The 21,131-nt window shown below is 32.6% G+C and overlaps 1 protein-coding gene across 1 annotated transcript in view; it reads right to left on the bottom strand.

The window, feature by feature from the left end:
• LOC115455794 (protein split ends) overlaps window positions 1-18,015 on the bottom strand; it is a 90,821-nt gene extending 72,806 nt beyond the window's left edge. The window contains exon 1 of the mRNA XM_037437283.1: window positions 17,646-18,015. Within this exon, the coding sequence (XP_037293180.1) occupies window positions 17,646-17,728 (83 nt within the window). The 5' untranslated portion in view covers window positions 17,729-18,015. The remainder of the gene's footprint in view (window positions 1-17,645) is intronic.
• Between the last annotated feature and the right edge of the window lie 3,116 nt (window positions 18,016-21,131).

Genomic DNA, 21,131 nt, shown 5'->3' with positions numbered 1-21,131 from the left:
CTTTCCCACTACATTACAAAAACCCTCAATCACAGTAGCTATTTATGACCCATAACTCCATTTATTTTGAAAATCTGACTTTAAATTTTAATTTTTTCCACGAGAGTAAATTTTCCGAATAAAAAGTAGCCTATGTGTTAATCCAGCACATGGTCTATTCATGTGCTCAATTTTTCCTAAATATGTTTAGCTGTTTCTGCGTTAAAAAGTAGGAGTAAAAACGAAGGACTGCCTCAGTGTATTACGGTACGACTGGAGGGCTGAGGTCTCGGCTTTGATCCCTGGGACAAGGATTTATTTTATTGCTTTGAATGGCGAGACAAGGTTGCCGTTCGCCTGATGGTAACCGATACCACCGCTCATAAACAGTAGAAACACCATTCAACACCTTGCATTTCAAAGTATTATTTGGTTATTTCACTGCGCTCGCCATCCTAAGACATGAGATGTTAAGTCTTATTATGTCCAGTAGTTGTTACATTACCTAAAATGTCTTTTAAACCGGTACACAACCGTGGCTACACACTACTGCTTGGCGGCAGAAATAGAAATTTCGGTGGTACCTACCCAGGCGGACTCTCACGTATTATGAGAATTGAGAGACCTGTCACCAGTAATAATTAACAAATAGAGGTAATTGACGTAGATATTCTAATGTTAATTGTATATTATAGCAACGCTTTGGGAGATGTTGCTAGGCGTTTAATAAATAATCAGGGCGCTAGAGTAATGTTTAAATTAAAATTGTTTTTAATTTAAACATTACTCTAGCGTAAAATTAAAAAAAAAATGTTTAATATTGATCCATCCGCGTAGGAATTACGATACGAGATGGCTGGTAAGTTGGGCAAAAGGAGGTCAAACCTATATCAATTCTGCGTTTGCGTCTGGGGTCAAAAATTACTGTACACGGACAGACTGAATCTGCCATCCGCGTTTTTGCCGCGACTTCTAATTGCCATCCCTCAACGACTCCAACTTCCTGTAAATATTATTTTATTTCTCGATAGTAGGTGCTTAATCAAATAAAGTATTAAGTTTCGGCACTCATTACACCTCTCGAAGTTAAGATACATGAATACTTTGATACCAGGCAGTGTAGAAGGCTACACTACGTAGAAAATAATTAGAAACTACTTTTGGCAACAATCGTGAACAGGTATCTTATTTAAAAAATAAACAACTATCCGAACACGTCTAACCGGACGAGCAGTGGTGCGCGTCGGCGTAATGCGAGAGAGCGAGCGCGAGAAGCCACAATAAAAAATGCGCAGTTGCCGTGTTGATCAGCAAGTTAGCGGCAGCAGACAAACACGCGCTGTTGCCGCTCCGACTCTCGCCTCCCATTCTATTATCTATACAACGCTGAACCATACAAATAATATCTTACTACTATAATATAACACTTATCTACAAATAAATTTGCTTTAATTACTCATCAATAAGGACAAGTGTAATTCTTTTTTCTTACCTGGAGTACATACTTTGACCTTAGTTTTAAATAAGTAATAGCAATAGGTAAAAGAAGTGACTTCTTTATTTATAATTTAAAGAAAATGTAACTATAATATCGACTTACTTTTGGTCCAAATAAACTTACGCTACATAGTATGTCGTAAAGATAAAAAGGTTTATATATAAAAAAAAATATATTATGTTCGCGTATTTACATTAACCGTGTTATTTTAGCTCTTATACTTAATACTTATTAGAAAATATTATTTATAAACGGTTTTTCTGGACTTTACACCTAAAATCATCATAATATGCAGACAGCCACGGTACCATGAACCATCGCTCTATGTTTCTACTGCCAATCAACAGTAAGCATAATAAAAACATTGCAGTATTGATATTCATGGTTAGAAGTCATTGTAAGTACGCAATGTTAGTAACTATGTGTATTATCAATACATCGCCACATTGAATTTAAAGCGTGGTGTTTATTGTTATAAAATTATTCTTTGTAAAAAAAAATATAAAATCTAAATTCGCTCATGAAATACAACATTTTTATATTCAGTTACAATATTAGACATTATTAAATAATATAAAAAAACAAAAGGATAAGTCCGAGACAAGCCGCAACCGCAAACGCATGTCGCACTGCGGCGTGCAGCATCGACTGCATTGTCGCCCGCACTTCTATTCCGAGATGGATGGCAACCATCGCACATGCCGTGGAAGTTCTTCGACATTATTAAAATTTATAAGTATTTCACAACTTTTTTGACACGTGAAATTCTACCGTGGTGCGCGTTCTACGGTCCGCATTAAAATTGTTTCACGTAGATCGGAATAATTTTCATAGAAATTCATAGAAACCAATAGTGTCGTTTGCGGCTTGCGCCCTGCGGTTGCGGTCTGCGGCACATCTCGGACTTGGTAACTGTTCTTACAAAACGTTAAATAAAAGATACTTAAATTGCTGACAAACTCTGCTCCAAAAACAACGAGGAAAACAGCGTCGGAAATATATAAAATTGGCTATAATAAGTTATTTGCACCCGGGTCACAAAAAATATCTTTATTCTGATAGGTGCATTTTCGCGATTTATCGCAAAAAGATATAAGAATCGTTTATTCAAATCGGCGATAAATTAGGAGTCCATCTTAATACTAACAAATATTATTGAAAGTTTTGCCTGGCATGAAGGGCCATAAGTCATAATATGACACGATATTATGACTGCGCCGTTCTCCGCAGTTTTAAAGATTGTTGCGGCAATCGAAAATGTACTACTTATTCTTATTTGGCGTAAGATAATATTATCTTGTCAGTAATGTGTTGTCTTGACTGTTGTGTATGTTTTTAATCATTTTTCTTGACTTCCAAGGTGATAACAGAAAGTATTCTAAGAGTTCTTTATACTAGATAGTATCCTTTAAATTTATATATTATGATCAATCAGTTGATAATAAAGCTCTGGAAAAATTGCTCGTCATTAACAAAAGAAAAAAAACTACATTCTTGATTATTTGAACACAAACTAAGCAAGTGCGACGTAAAATACAATATTTAATGAACCTATTTTTATGCAAACAAAGCAAAAATTGCTCCCATATACAAATGTTCTGTGAGAACCGGTTGTAACTAACACTTCAAGAACGACTAAGTTGTGTGTGCAAATATACAAATGTAGTGGTATTATGATAAAAACAAAAAGAAAGAATCATATTAAAAAATCATTTATGTTAAAAATTAATAATAGGTAAGGAATTTTTTATTAAAAAAAAACATTTGACGTGAGTTCGAGATATAACCGACGCCACAAAGAGTGATTAAATCGGTCGATGTCTGATGCGACGTTGCCAGTTTTACGTTCTTACAACATGGCCGCGCCGCGCCGCCAGGCACTCACTGTACCCGGTTTCCGCGTGAAACTCGACTCGACAAGCTCTATGTATGTGTGAGTGTGTTTGAGGTGGTATTGGAAGGCCGACAGAGGGGCGCAGAGCGGGGTGCGACGCGCACCGGCGGTGTTGCCGCGGCAAACAGAGCGATAGGGTGAGCGGGAGGGGAACGGAGATACCGGCTTGGTGACGTCATCCACTTTCTGAATAACTATAGCTACTTCAGTCTGTCCAATGTTGAATAAATGGTCGGCCGTGTAAAAATTTGAACCTTTCACAACTAAATATTGCATACGCTTATTATACGGAGTAGATATATATATATAACGTCAGAATTATTCAATTTTAATAAAGTATTTACAGGTTTTCGGAATAAAACAATCAGTTTTTTTGTATTTTTAAAATGTTTGATAATTCTGGTGTCCTCAGCTTGTTTTATTATATGTTGCTGAGTAAATATTTTATGTAATACAGGAAAAAATACAAAAGTTTCTGTTAAACACACTTTAATTTAAATGTAAATTATATTTAAATGTCAATGTGCCATGACGCAATTGCAACTGTACGACTATTTTCATCCATGAGGATAAACTAGTAGGTACGCATATTTGTTAAATTAGGTATGACTTTTTGTATGTAACGTCATTTCCCGAGCAGTGCTATACGTTTTGCATGTTTAATATTTATTTATTAATTTTTCTAATATAGTTAAGAGAGATCAAATATTTATCAAGATTTGTAGAAATATACTTATTGATTTAATTGGTAATAATGAATTATTTAAAGACATGCTTTTAGCTTCTAGTCTTTACTACACGACGAGACCACAAAGAGTCCATTTAAAAAATTAATTCAAATATAAACGATTGAAAAATATTTGGAACATTGTTAACCTATTATTTGACACTATTTTTTTTTAAATATTAAACAAATTAATATGATTAATAATTTTAGAACTACTTAAAGTCGTTAGTTTAGAAACTAGCCTTTTTAGAACCTGCTAAATTTGTCTTCATTAGATTATATTTACACGTTAACTGATACCTACTAAATGTTTTTCAATCAATAATAAAATATTGCACAATATATATTGACAACCCTCTGCCCTTTGATGAACCTTTATTACATGGATAAAAAAAAACCTGATTTATTTAAAAAAAAGGATTATGTAGGAAATATTTCCAACTTCCACTTTGAAAAGTAAAATAAATAAAAAAATTAATGAACAATATTATATTGTTTTTACAATTGTATTTCTTTCGATTTTACCATATTATTCAATTAAATAATAGGAGATACTAAACTATTAATTTTTTCAGAAATATGTATATCTTTCTAAATTTGATGACTAGTCAAATAATGAGATTGAGCGCCTATTGACGTCTAAATACGTAAATGGTTAGCCTTTTAATTTTATTTCTTAATAAAATTACAAATTCAAGTTTGTGAAAATTTTGGGGTTTATTATAAATAAACACAAAAATCGCGGAATAGATTTGAATGAAAGTTGGCACGTAGACAGACCCTATCCTAGATAATCGTTGAGCAAATAGGGTACATTTTATTTTTTTAAATCTTGGTTTTTAAAACTACATAGAATGACGCTTGCATACCGACGGTACTTTCATCGCTACAGTGATTTAGTTCAGCTACCATATAATAAGTAGGTATCTAACTTTTTATTCCGGAAAAATATACAAGGTACTTTTTATACCAGAATAGGCCTCTCATGCGGACGAAGCGGCGATCATCGCCTAATATAATTTAATAATGCAAGGTCATCAAATTTGCCTTAGTTATCAATATGTTAACTGGGGAAAAATACTTGCAACATTATAAAACAGATCTTTTCTGTAGGTATTGTACCTCCATTCTTACAAGTTCACATTACATTAACTATTGTAACTGATTATATATTTACATTATTAGAAAAAAAAATTATAAACCAGTGCGGGCCGACAGGCTGGTTGGGAAGGACACGCTGCGGAGCGGGCCCTTTACACTGAGGAGGGCGTGGGATGTGGAGTAAGAAAAGGCTAGGACCGAGTGTCGATTAGAATAGGCAGTCAGGATTAAGAATATGTGAATCAAACGGAATGGTGAGGTAATAGTAATAGTCCTTATCTATGTAATCTGTTACCTATGTATTATAATAACTACTTTAGTTAACTATTAACAGAAAAAAAAATCGCAGAATTAATCATCTAAATCTCACATTAAGACTGATTTCGTATTCTAAGATTACATTGAAATGAATATAGTGCGTACCACAGCGGAAGCGTAATAGTGGAAAGCTTAATTAATTCGTTTTTTTTTTAATTAGCTCTGCGAAGAGTTTTATGAACAACATACTAATCACAGAATACAAAATAGTACCAAGCGGCTACATGCTGAAGTTGCGTTTTCTTGTTTTTTAAGGAATGCTTTCCATTTTATAGTCTAAAAAAATCCAGATCATAGCGTTAATTCTAAATCGCACCTCATGGGGATGCGCACTAGAGCACAATTTCTTTATTTTCAGAGACTTACCTAAACAATCCATTGAGCGTGAAGGGTGTTAAATAAAGTAAATTGAAGTACCAACAAAATTATTATAAACATTGCATTGTTAATTGTTTTAATTTGATATAAAGGATAATATTTTTTTTTTGTTATTGTTAAATTTCAATATTAAAAAAAAAACTCGATACTTAACAAATAATTTTAACAGGTAGGCACAGCTGGCACCGGAAAACATGGGCGTGGTGGTATCATAGTAAAGTCGATGTCGTTTATCATGGATAAAAATATATTTACAGTTCTTCTTTTAATTTAATATTTTATTATACTAAATTCTCAATTCATCAAAATAAAATAGGTATCTACAGTAACATCGCTAAAGAAAACAAAAAACACGCGTTCTTATTTCAGTTTTGAGACTAACAAATAATTGAAATGATTTCATAAATCTCATTTAGTACAATTAATATTCAAAAATCTACATCACTGAGTATTTATTTCCGTATATACCGATTTACCAAACGACCGCTAAACTAAACAGCTACGCTCGCTCCGACAGACCAAAATTAGCGACGTTTGTACGTAAAATATTGATAAAATAATATATTTTGTTTCTTTATAATTTCCTACTTAATATTTTAAAGAGATTTATATTTTAAATATATGTTTTTATTTGTATATTGGAACATACATAAAAGTAAGTATACAGTTCGATTATCCGAATAAACTGGTTTTGCGAACACCTACGTCTCTCAATTAAATGGAATAATTGACGCTTCGTGGAAATAAATATTTAAAACAATATTATTATGTATTTTAAATATGAATATCCATTATTACTTGATTCTGATTCTGTATCCCGTTAAGGGAATAATAATATTACATTTACATATTTACTTTAAATGATATCTGCTTGTTGAAATGTTTGAAGTTGCTTTGCAATGAATCTGTGCTGCGTATAGTACCGTTCGCTGACAGTCTACAGTAAGGAGGCCGGCTTACCGTTATTTACTACAGTCATGCGATCTTCTTAACTCTTTTCAATAAAAGTGCACAATGCAATATAACATTATTATGCACCTCATTAAAATTGCAAAATAGTAAACCATTATTTATATATATTTTGGATATTATTCGTAGTACAATTTGTAAGATATGTACCTTTAACATGAACGAAAAAAAATATTAACACGTAGCAAGATTTCGATTTTTATGCAATTGAATTGATTAAATTATTATGCAATAACAGCTTTGCCCTTTAAATTCCCGTAATTCAATATACGTAAACGTATTAGACCACGTTTAGCGTGACAAATTCACTTGAAACCATTAGTATGTGGTATCTAACATGGTGAAATGCGTAATATTATGAACATGTATATTTTAGCTTATTATGTAAGTATATAGTATTTTTTGTAAATTGATCAGTAGTTTTGTTAGATAAAATGATTGTTGATAACAACGTCACATCAGTACTTATATTTTGTATTGAATTTAATGAAAACAAAAGTCTAAATTAGTAACAGACATGTATAAATAAAAATAATGTCCGTAATTTTAAATCCTTATTGTACAGCCGGTAACATAGCATCTAAGATTAGAACTGGATAAAACGGGCTGGTGAATGACTGGAGTGTGGGGTTAGGGGTTGAATTCGGTCGGGTCGGTCGCCTAGCCCGCGACGGCGGTGTGTCGGGTTGCTTGCGCAGGTCGATAGAGCGAGGGGCGTGGGTGGAGTCGGGCCATACAGTGCGGGGTGGAGGTGCCCTCACTCTTACCCTGTAGAGCCATCACCAGCTAGCAACTTTTGCATTGCATAATAATGTTACAAAAGCCCGTCTGTAATATCGATAAAATTGTACATACACATATGTTTTAGGTAGGTATGGGCTATTTTCAATTTTCGAATATATTATCTAACATTATTTTCTTAACCATGTAACTATAACTATAAACAAAAATAGAACGAATATTTAAAACTAACGCTCGACATTTCTACGTGAAACGCGCATGACCTTTTTCAAAACAAACTTACTGAATAACCTACCAATATAATGAAGTCTCGACATTTTAAAGTTCACCTAAACAAAATGTCAAGCCTCTCCCTTAGCTAATGCCAACACCAAAAGTAGCCTTGATAATTGCAAAATATTTCCCTTCATAATGGATAAGACCTTGACTTAAAGACATCTGAAAATTTACGGATTTATTTGAAAAAGAATGTGTTAATGGTCCATGCACTTGTAATGTAAAAGATTAGACATCGCAGCATTACGAGGGCATTGGATGTATATTTCGATTTTTTAAATGCTACCCCAACTTAAGTTCTGTACTGCGGCAGTCATTATTAATGCATTAGGGTGGGGCTATACAGACGCGTTGTTTTTGTTATGATGGCGGCAGCTGAACTGAGTATCAGCAGAAAATTCTTTCAGCGGCCGCTTCGTAAGCTGTAAAACCACTAAATTTCATTTGCAATAGAAATCAGTAAAAAAATATTAAATACCTTTTTTTTTTCATTAAACATTGTCAAATTTTATTTTTAACGGGATAGTTATTGTTTAATATTACTATATATATTAATATATATGTATTACAATGCAATGATTGTCATCTTATTTTTTTACTAATATTATAAGTGCGAAAGATTGTGAAAATATTTCCTGAAAAGTAAACGCAGAAACACTGTGACGCCTGGGCGTAACATGTACGGCTGATGACAGTTATAGTGTATCCATGTGAGGCGATGTTACGCAGAGGCGATTATATATTGTTTGCAGAACCCTATATAATAAAATAGTCAATTTATTTCCGAAAAAAGAAAAAATTATTAAGCCTAGTATTCAATATTTTCTCATCTACATGACCAGCTAGTATGCTGTACTTCAGCATAAAGTGGGTATTCTTGCGATAAGACATATTTGTTGAACAAATACTGTATGACAAATACAATTAGAACATGATTTTTGCGTGCAGCTGATCAAACAGCACATGGAACATAATAGCAAGCTATAATTTTACGATGGTTTTCTGTACGATAGTGATACACTACTTATACCCATTGACTTGGCCTATTCAAGAAATGGACAGAAGGTTTTTAAGGAGTGGCACCGTTAGCCATGAGAGGTTGCGGACACTTCGGAACTTCCTATTAACACTAAATGTCTTAAGATTGTAAATATTAAAAGGACGCTAAGAAAAAGGGCACCTATTCATACGACTGTCATATAATATTATACAGCTTAAATACGTTCAAAAATAAGAACGTTAACGTAATTTTATTATTATCGTGCGTCGTGCAAGAGCTCTCTACACCCGCCTTCCAGGTCGGTCGGCGCAATGGCGTTATGCGCACTACACCTCACCTCACCCCCTACAATGGTAACGGGGCTGCGGGCAGACATCGATCGTACCCGACTGCGACTAAGCGCACTTCGTAGATCCTTTATACCCGTATTTTTTGGCTAACTTCTTAAAATATTCGCATTATGATTCTAAAACAATATACGTTGGAAATACTTACATATTTATGTTTATCCACGTTTATACTATTATTTATATTAAATTTACTTATAGTCGCTTGGGTAATTATTGTTGAGATATTCTTTGATTCACAAATACATGAAATGATACCTTTATTATCTTTTTATATTATCATAATAACATGATAAGAAATTAGTGCGTAACAGTTGATACAAGGGACAGTCTACTTTTGAATTAGATTAAAAACTTCAAACGACATTGTATAGTGTAATTTACTTTTTCTACAACAAAATATATATTTTTTGAATATATTTATTTCTCCACTTTTAACATAAAAAAAGCTATAATTTCGAAACGGGATAAGATAATGAAATGCTTGTTAGGCTAAAATATGCGCCATGTTTTGGGCAACACAAAAGTGATGAAAGTCCAAAATGGCCAAAATCCGAGTTATTTAGTTCTCCACCTACAACGACGATATATATTTTGCAACACAGCATATCTATTGTGCACGCATTTCGTGTTCAAATACATACATCAAAGACCATCATCATACCAATAACTACGAGTATACAATATACGTATTAGGCATGCTGGGTATCGCGCCGTCCGACACGAATACAAAATACGAATAAGCGATGTTGCCGTTCCGTTAGTTGCGCGAGCGTGCGACGTTGCCAGACCTCTCGCCGTTCGCCACAGCTTAGTTTAGCCAAGACAAACTGCCTCGGTGCGGTGTTGTCGCGTGGTACAAACAATTTAGTTTCGATATGTAGAGAAACTAATGATTTTAACGAAATACAAGAATTTCATTCTATGTATAGAGAATACATTAAATACAAATTATGAAAATCTACTTATTGCATACCTTTTCAACATACATAATATTAATTTATAAAATTAAGAAACTGTTGCAAGTTTCAACCCACAAGTCACAAAGCATTCTGAATTGTTTTCACGCCATTGGTAACAGACAGACTTTATGAATCTTTAAGCTATTGTTATTAATTACGCAAACCGAGCTGTCGCTATAATTAGATATTTTCGTTTTTAAATCATTATTAAACACCTGATTATATATATGGATTACATATGCAAATGTATAGTAAGCTATATTTATGGCGTTTTGTGTATTTTAGTACTTTTTCATTGATCATACATATGTCAGTACTTGTCCTGTAAAAAGAAATATTTGAACAGACTAAAATTTTCGTCAAATTTGAAATTCCAGTCGGTTGAAGTGGACAGGTCATTTCCAAGTCTACAAATTAATTATAAATTACAAACTTTATATTTTAATCTCTTTTTGCATAATATGTACGCGTCCTCGTTGAAAAGCATTCTTTATACGGTGTTTATTGATAGTCTAACCCTCTTATTCATAGACTTTTTTATCTAAGGACGTAGTTATCACAGCTTTACTCCGTTCATAGATAAAAAACGTTTATGAATAAGGGGACATGTATATTATTCTCACGAGATAACTCTCAAAATAATAAGGAATATAGGAAAGGAGAAATAAGGTAAACCCTTAATCTTATTTCCTTTACATGGCAATGCATTCGTCACAACTGAGCGTGATTTAAATGCGAACAATAGCTACATAATATACGTTGAGGAAAATTGTGCTAATACATAGTGATTTGATTCCTAGGGTAGAAAATCGTAGTGTAATATCTTTTGAACCTTAGCGTTCAGACACATACCTTGTCGATATTTTGAGTGGCTTGTATGTTATCGATAAGATAATGACAATGGGATTTTTTTATAAGTGCCAAATTGTCGATAATGTGGACATTACGTGTCCTATATGTTTGTACCATAAATAATTGTAAGCGCTTTAATGACTTCGCTGCTAAACTTATTTCAATTAAATTAATTACGGAAGAATTTTGAACAGGAAGAAAAGACAAATGTTATCCTAAAAAAATACGCAGTGGGTTTCATTCCAGGAAAGATTTTTTTTGTGGTTGGAATCTCGACGAACATCTAGTTTCGAATATAAGGCAGTTTGATTGGAATATGTCATAACATACATATTCCGAGCCCGACCTCCCGGTCCATTCCCTATCAGATCCAAGAGCTTTGAGGTTTTCACAACACGAGAGTAAATTGCTACCACAATTTTTTTAAGCCGATCAATATAATTGTGTATTTATTTTACATAGTTTTCATTTTTATTAATAAGTTTTAGGTCTTTGTTATATTTAAATCTAACACTAACACTATACCTGTGCAAGATAAACATAACCAGTGTATAGCTTACTTTTTTTGTAAAATGAATTACATACGTTTTACCATAAATATGTATACGTAATGTATGAAGAAGCCACGTGTTTTCGTGACATCGTAATCAGCAACTATGTAAGCCACTGCGCCGACAACTTCGTCATTAATAGCGTCTGGGGCATTATATTATTACATCTACCTAAAAGTAGGTAATCTGAATAATAACTTATACAGCCACAATTTACCAACTGTTTAAATAATTTCTTGCTGTCAAATGATGTGCGTATAACATAACAGTCTCACAAAGATGTATGTGAACTTATATTATGATAAAAGTAATAATTGCTGACACACCTACTGTGGTACATATGTAACCCGATAAAAATATTTAAACACCATTCTTTATTAATATAATATAAGGACACTATCAAATTAGTCGCGCAGTAGTTGCGCGGCAAGCTGCTTACTACTTACACAACACATAGCAGCAAATTCAAGGCGCTAGATAAGATCTTTTATTTTAGCGTAGTTTACGTTGTGGCAATTCTTACGGATTTATTTATAGCACAACACTAAGATCCAATTATAATATTTTTAAATCACGCATACATTCAAAACAAATCTCGGATAGAACACGTGTCGTCTAATAATTTATCAACTAACTGCTAACGTGAATTCTTGACTTCGAACTTCGACTTGAAACTAATCAGGTAAACAATTAAATATATCCTAGATCTTCAGTAGCAATAGGCTAGCTATACGATCTACTGGACAAGCTTGACGTTTCGTAATAGAAGAGTGCCCTACTTATATATATTTTTTTAAATAATTTTAATGTCACTTTTTTTTATACTAACATTCTTAATAATATACAAACGTCAATCAGCAATTTTAAAGCACGTCATTCCATAGCAATTTGTCAATCCAATAAAATAAAATCATTTTTGACTTCAGTTATTTTTAGTAGTGGAAAGTTCGATGACCTAGCGATCCCCGCCCGCGCGCGTATTCTATGCTTTAGGAGCGCGACATTGCTAAACTGTATACATTGTGTATACTTTTATTTTTTTTCAACTGATGTTTTATAATATACTTTAGCTTTACCTATGATGTACGAATAAGGTTTCGTCCTAAATTCAAAATAAGTCGTCTTTTAATACTCGGTAACTCCACTTTTACCGTGCAGTAAAACAGAAACAAGTAGGCCAACTAGAATAAATAATAGTACGTTAATCATTTTACTACTAAATTAATTATTTTTTCAATTTTACTTTTTCTTAATAAATGTAAATATAACTTTGATTAACAAGTTGCTATACTCGAGGTTGCGGCCGTGGCCTAGTCACGTGCATAATGATTGCGGATTAAGAAGTTCCAAGTTTAAATCCCAGCTTGTGCACACATAACATGATTTGTCTGACAAATTCCCTTTGTAAGTTGTACATATACCGTGAGATTTGTCTTGATAATTTCAACCCCTTGAGAACTCGAGCTAGACGTTATTCGTATGCTCTCTTTTTTCTCACTTTGGTCACCGCATCATATCACTTATTTGCTATGAAGAGAAGTAGACAACTAATATTTCGAACTCTTTTTATACTTGATAATACTAGATAACGACCTATTTTTCTACTTGATAAATTTCGTTGTGAGCCTTAGGCAGATTAGCGTTCTCTGAAACTCACAAAGCTTCACAGTCATAAATGCGTGACACTGGCGGTGTCCAGTAAAGTCCGATCATAGGAATATAATTGGTGATTTTTTTTTATCTCTGTTACAAATATTATGTAATATAGGTAATATCAAACTATTATTTTTTAAGAATTTTAATCTATGCATTAAGCCGCTTGACAAAAAACCGATTGAGTTAATAATATATTTAACGCTTCGAAATATTAGAAGCTCATTTATGTTTAGAGGTCATTTACTGCGCGCTGTATATGAAATGAGAACAATAAGGCAGTCGGAGCCGCAAGGGTAAAACATTGCACGAAATATGAAACTTTCTATTCTCTTAAAGCAGTAAAAAAAAATTATTAGTATGTATACTGTTACTTTGCTCATACAACATAATATTTTATAGAAATTGAAAGGTATAATAATAATATATAATAATATCAGCCCTGTATTATATACTGTCCCACTGTTGGGCACGGGCCTCCTCTACTACTGAGAGGGAATAGGCCTTAGTCCACCATGCTGGCCTAGTGCGGGTTGGTAGACTTCACACACCCTTGAAAATTCCTAATAGAGAATTTCTCAGGTATGCACGTTTCCTCACGATGTTTTTCTTCACCGTTAAAGCAAGTGATAATTCACAAAGAATACACACAAGTTTTTTTTAGAAAAGTCAGAGGTATGTGCCCTTGGGATTTGAACCTACGGACATTCGTCTCGGCAGTCCGTTCCACAACCAACTAGGCTATCGCCGCTGCAATTTAAAGGTACCATAACAAATTTTTTTAACAAACTTACTTCTAAGTATATGTGGTCTTGACAACTCCAAGCATAAGTCTCTGCCCAAGTGGGCAGACTGTTCTGAATACATCAAAAACCCTCCATTTACTAAGCGAATTCATACTATAAAAATAAAAAAAGAGCATGTCAGGTGTATCACTTGGTGTTTAAGATTTTGTGGTTTGTAGTGTAAGTGTTCTATGCAACTTTCAACTACATTTAAATAATTTCAAGAGAATTTGTATAAACTCAAAAACTACGAAAGGATTTCGATGATGAGAGATACAATAATTCGGTCTTTTATCCCCTTGGTCCATTGTAATTGTAGGTAAAAGAGTTTCATCCACGTTTACAACCCTTAAAACGCGAAAACGAATCATGCAAAATTAATATAACTTAACCATAAGAATATTCCAAATGTTTAACTTATAGCTTTTTTGCAGTCATGTTCGTTAGTTTCGTAAGTTAACAAAATAATTTACTTTAGGAATGATGAGATGTAAAAAAAAAAAGTGTAATCCAATGGCAAATTTTGTCTTGTATGAAGTGTAGTTACTTTAATGATGTATATTTTATTGATTTCAGTTGTTTAGTAATTTTTACTAAATATTTACTTTATATTAAATTAAAACGTAGTGGTCGGCTACTGAAATGCAAATATTCTTAATATGTTGAAAGCAACCATGTGGTCATATTTTGACTCGCAAAATCTTGATTTTTTTTTTGCTTGTTCCCTACTTATCAATTCAATTTAGGTCATGTTTATACAATATACTATTTGGATAAATAGAATATCTTTAAAGCCGAAAAGATTCAAATGTTCTGTTAACGTACACAAGTTTTCTTGATAAAATGTTTTACTCATTCATGAATAGTGGTCCCTAACTGATATAGTTTACAAAGTAAAGATCAAAAGTAAGAATCAACAGCAGTTGGCAACCACCAAGATTTATTAGGAAAAAATAAACAAGAAATTAAAATATGCTGCTTCAGTAAGTTATGTTGAATAAATATGTTAGTAGTCGACCACACGATTCTTAATGCGTATTCTTTGGTTTTATTTATTTCATAAAATATATTAAATAATGCTATATTCATATTAATTATTATTTAACTGGATGTAATTAAAAAAAATTAAGACATTAAAAATAAAAAAAAGTATTCAGCTTTTCTCGCGGCTTTGGCCGCTTGAAAAGGTTTTTACGGAAAAAAAGTCGTGCGTTATATTTTCCAGAGATTAAATAGGTCCTATATTCTAAGTTAGATTTCTAAAATTGCATCAATTCACGTATCAACTCATCACGCACATACTACTGCATGCAGTAGTTTACGCGTGATGCGTGTACAAAGATACAGACAGACAAAAATTCGAAAAATTGTTTTTGCTTCTCTTGGTGTACTAATAAAGACCCAACATATTAGTTTTTCTTCAACTTCTGTATAATACAGACATTGGCCTGTTACAATTTTATTATATGAGATTTTACGGTATAAAATAGTGAAATAAGTGGTCTTTAACTGGCGCAACAACCCTATTTACTTTATTTTGCTGGTACATACTTCATTTTTTTATTGCTTATACCTAAATATGACAATACAAATGATGTTACTATTAGGTGTGTTATTTCTGAATAGCTATTGTAAAGAAAAAAAAAAACAATATGGGGCAAGTTATTAAAATTTTAAATCGAATAGAATTTTTGTTCAGTTTTTTTTTCCATTTCCATTTGTTAATCGTAGTATGGGTTTATAACCCAAACCTAGCCCTGTGTTTTCTTGAGCATAGTCAAATACATAACTTTTCTTCGATTATTTTAAACCTTATTAACACTTCGATACTTCAAATGTAAACAAATAACTGAGTTTCTATATTGGGGAGCGATTAAGGTTATAGCTTAAGGTCCATTTTTCATACATTTTGTTTCACCTTTAATCTGGGTAACTAAACAAGTATTGACAAGTAAAGAATTTAAATTCACGTCTAGTTAGTGATTAGTTCTCGCAGTTGAAAGAAAAACGTAAAAATAATTAATATGCATGGATATTTCGGCCTTTAAAATTTCGTCGTATTAAATTTATATTAATAACTACAACCTTAAGTCTTCGGGAATGTAATGGCGTATTTTTTTTTTTTTTGGATTGAATAATATTAAGACAATAAAAATCTTTATGCTTACAATTAAACATTGACAACTTTTGTGTCAGCTGTCGGGTGTTTCCAATTTCCATGAATGACTACACATACTAAAAAGTCGCTTTGTATAATATCTGGAGTAAATTTTTCAAATCATTCATCACCCATAGGCAAAAATAATTTTAGATTTTGTGATTATCAACTCTCATGATCTAAATTTAACGTAAAATAATTATACTCGCTAATTCAGAATAGTTTTACTTATGACGCCAATATACAATATTTATAATAAAACGAGTAAGTGAGCACACAATTATAAACAGTTAATGTTAATAAAAGTTATGTTAAACGAAAGCCAGTTAAAAGAAATTACATAATAATAAAATAATCATCATACCGGTATCGTTTTTATTATATCATTAGATAGAAGTTCATATTTGCACACAAATTGCCATACGAATCAAAATATTATTGAATATGAAATAATTATAATTCACATTTAAAATAGGTATCAGATGTGTAGAATTAAAACGAATTGTTTTTAGATAATATCTAATTCTATTGGACATAGATACGCACACCTATGGATGCCAAAACATAATCACGCCAAATACAACTGCTTACATTTATTTACATTTTGCATTGTTTACTTACTGTTTAGATATTATTACAACAGTCCTCAAACTATTTTTTTTTTTACTTTGTACTGTTATAAGACTGCATTGGACGGTTTTACTGAGTAGGAAACAAAAACAGTATAAACTAAATTTATTTTGGTAGCCATGTTAACCACGGATTTCCAGTAGAATATTACAAAGTTCTGTCCCGCAGACTAATGTGCTTTGAGATAAGGAAAACAAATATTTATTAGGTGTGTAAATGAGTTAGTATCGCGGACGAGTTGGTCATTACGCAAATAATACGGTAAATATGCTATTTTATTTACTGTTCCAGACAATTTAAAAGCGACATTATACATCCCTTGACAATACAAAATAAGTAGTTACTCGTGACCCCAAGACATCTGCGCATTATTATGACTCACACATGAGCCCTTAGTTATTATACACGTAAATGTGTAACAAAAAACCGACATCAGCGGCCGACCCTTCATGCTTTGCGTTGTTGGTAGCATGCGACCGTTCGATTAGGGTGGAGTCGTAAAATGTTAAAGACATTTAAACGTATTTATGCCGTCCGTATGCATGAAATGTGTTATTGAGATCAATGATACGATAAACATACAAATATTAAAGGCTACTACTGAAACCTCGCCTTTGCCAAAATGACAAAATGAGGTGAGTGCTCGCTTGAATCAGAATAATAGGTATTTTGCTTTGTTACTATTATAGATAAATAGTATCACAAATATCATAAACGCTTCTATATACTTTCAAAACGAACATTTCCGGTAAAAACTCGTGGCTCCATTTCGGTTTAAATTCCTGCAAAAAAATAGTTAGTAAAGGTAAAAATGTTAAGGAATTACCGTTTGAAGTGCTCCCTTATTCGATCTTCACGAATGTTATCGGGTAAATTTCCAACCCACAGATGCCGAGTCTCTCTAACCATCTTGCTTCGAGCTCCACATTAGGAATCATTACCCGTTCGCGTCACTACGTGGCAAAAATCAATTCTGCGCACAATTGTGCTTTGCACATTTTGATAAATCACACCAAGTTAGCTAAAACCATTGTTTGAAACACACTAATTGCACTTCTTGGTAAAAACAACACTATCTTTCACTTCACGACATTCGATAATCTCATCACAAAATCCACTTCACTATAAACACACCACGTAATAGACGCGAGCGTACTCTTCGCAGCTCTCGAATTGACAGTGAAGCCAGCTTCGACGCGAGTTTGCCGATAAGCTCCGCCTTCTGACCGCTGCCGCGCAAAGTGGAGTAGGGTGCCCAGCAACTATAATTGAAACATACCACATTTTTTTGTATAATTCGTTATATTAATTGCAAAAAATACATATATATGAGAGAATCAATAATAAAAAAAAAATATAATATAATCGATATGATTATTATTTTTTAAATCATGGTCACGAAAGAGATACATTGATCATGAAGAGAAAAATTAAGTTAAATCCATATGAGGTACAACTAAAGCCATGTTTCTTTCTGCATTATAGAGTTAAATTGTAATTTTGTTTAGAAAATATAATGTCTACATAAGTGCGGAATGTGTTGATATACGGGGTCCGCTGGCCAGCTTACCCTGAAAGCAGTCTATCTCTTTCAATACACAGTATTTCCCTCTTACTCTAACTTATGGCTGTGGGACATTTGTGTTGCAATCTAAAAAAGTGTTCCAACTTTAGGGCAAAATTCTACGCTATTTAGTGTGTTTATAATAGAAAAATAAATTGAAATGTATTTATATTAAGTTATTTAATCCAACATACCTCTGGATCAAGATTGAGTTGTGAAAATCGTACTGATCGGAAGATTGTTTTGCAAAATTCATTAACAATTATTAGGAACGTTATTAAGGTTATAGCTTAAGGTCCATTTTTCATACATTTTGTTTCACCTTTAATCTGGGTAACTAAACAAGTAAAATTTCGTCGTATTAAATTTTAAAGGCCGAAATATCCATGCATATTAATTATTTTTACTTTTTTCTTTCAACTGCGAGAACTAATCACAAACTAGACCTGAATTTAAATTCTTTACTTGTCAATACTTGTTTAATTACCCAGATTAAAGGTGAAACAAAATGTATGAAAAATGGACCTTAAGCTATAACCTTAAGTATACAATATTTGTTTTTTAACTATTAAGTATATTAAAAAAATGTAATTGCAATAAAAGGAAATACAGGAGTAAGTACATACTTATTATTACAATCCTCACATAATATTAATAATACACACTAGAATAGAAGTGGAAAGAATGAGTGTCAAAACTTAAAATAACTATTTACTTTCATTAAACGGGGTTAACATTCCGAATGTGCGGGTTTGGCATCGAATGTAAAACACAAATTAATAGGAATCAATGACATGAACCTACCACAAGTTTCAATAGAACTTAACAAATCGAAGCATTTGCCATAGTAGGTATTATTATTATTTAAAAGACTTGTTTTATTTTTTATTTAATTAATAAAACGATTAAGTATAGTAAGAAAACCAGTATCTAGTATACAATGTATTTTTTACTTTTTAGCGTATATAATTGATACCTATACTAATATAATTTATTTATCCCTTGTCGAATAAAAAGACTTACGCTTTTTTTAAATATCATACCTATTACAGCTATTTTTATTTTTAGTTGAATATTACTTTTATTAAACGACTTCAAACGCAAGATATTAACGTATTTTTTTTAATGATTGATAAGCGATAATTTTTTACATCGTGGTCCGTTTTAAAACGCTCTGTGTGTCCGATTTCGTAAAGCTTCGAAATGTTCCATTTTAACTTAATTGGCATACTTAGTACTTTAGATTTCGAAGGGAAATTCCTTAAAACTAAATAGGATTTTGATAATGCCTTTTTTTGTGTTAGGTTTGATATAGCTTCAACATACTACCATAATAGCTATTAAAATAATTGTTGTTTGACCTTGAACGTGGGAGATGTAGTAGAGAACTCCTCAAAATAAAATAGGATAAGTGTGATACTTTTTGTATTTGGTACAATTACAGGTGTTTTATAACGAACAAACAAAAATTTTTACCTAAAAACAAAACTGACTCCATAAACTAAAAATAATTGAATTTTATATACTTAATTCTGTCTGTGGCTACGGTTTCGCTTGCGTGAAAATCAGTGTGTCTCATAGATTTTCCCGAGTAAATCCCGATCCATGAGATTATTTACAACCACGCGATCTCGTCAACAGTAATCGTTACCCCCAGAGGCAATTCTTGTGCGGTCGATCTCCACACCGAATGCACGTCTATGCACGGAGGGACATTTGTCGCGGCCCTAGGCACACAGTTAAGTGTGTATACCTGATGGTTGCCAATTCACATTGATGCCTTTGTAGGCCTCAATGTGAATTGGGAACAGGTCCTACCCTTCTCCACTTTTCCCAACCTAAGAGTTTTCCATGTCCTTCCCCCATACTTCCTTCCCAGCTATCCCCTCCCAACTTTCTCCTAGGACCCTGCATTCGCTGAGCCAGGGAATTCCATTATCCCATTCGCGGGTTTCCCCCAGTGTTCTTCCCCCAGTCTTCCTCAAAAATAGGGTCTTTGAATTTTTTTTAAAATGTATGTACAACGATAGAGGACTATTCACTTATAGCGTCCAATATATTTTTATTGTTCAAATATGCTCAATTTATTAAATATCCGTGACTGTGTGATGTCATCGTTCATATACAAAGTACAAACCTTCGTGACAGTTGTGACACCTAACCTGCACCTTACAACGAAACAAATTGTTTGGATTTATATCTGCAAGTTGTTACTTTTTCCACAAAAATGAATGTGCTAGCATATAAATATTGTTCAGTGCCTTCACGTACCAACTCAACACCACATAATCCCGATAAATTGTTCATTTATTTGCTAAAATCAAAATATTTAAGAAAGAAGTTTAGCACGACGAGATCCATAATATACGTTGGATAAATCGACAAATTATTTTTGTGAAGATTATTTCAATGTAAGTTTATAGTTGTATCTTGTGTTATAAATGTTGTTGTCACATAAAAAAGCAATATTTTAGCATAAGGTTCAAATATACAATGTGTGTTGAAGCATGGTTTTTGTAACGTCGGATTTTTAAAGTTATGAGTGCATGTCAACTGTTGTTCTATGTTTCATGCAGTCGTTACTACTTATATATTCATTGTTTTGAATGATGCAATGTTTATGAGCGATGACGTCGCTAGCAATAGCAGCCAGCATGGCTTCGTTTTAGACCCCGAGGGATAAAGATTAAAAATTCTAAATTTTAATGACGTAAATAAAATATTTACAATACATATAAAAGAAAAAAA

Source organism: Manduca sexta, chromosome 10 (genome assembly GCF_014839805.1).
Source record: "Manduca sexta isolate Smith_Timp_Sample1 chromosome 10, JHU_Msex_v1.0, whole genome shotgun sequence".
Taxonomy (NCBI): domain Eukaryota; kingdom Metazoa; phylum Arthropoda; class Insecta; order Lepidoptera; family Sphingidae; genus Manduca; species Manduca sexta.
This window is presented reverse-complemented; position numbering and strand designations above follow the sequence as displayed.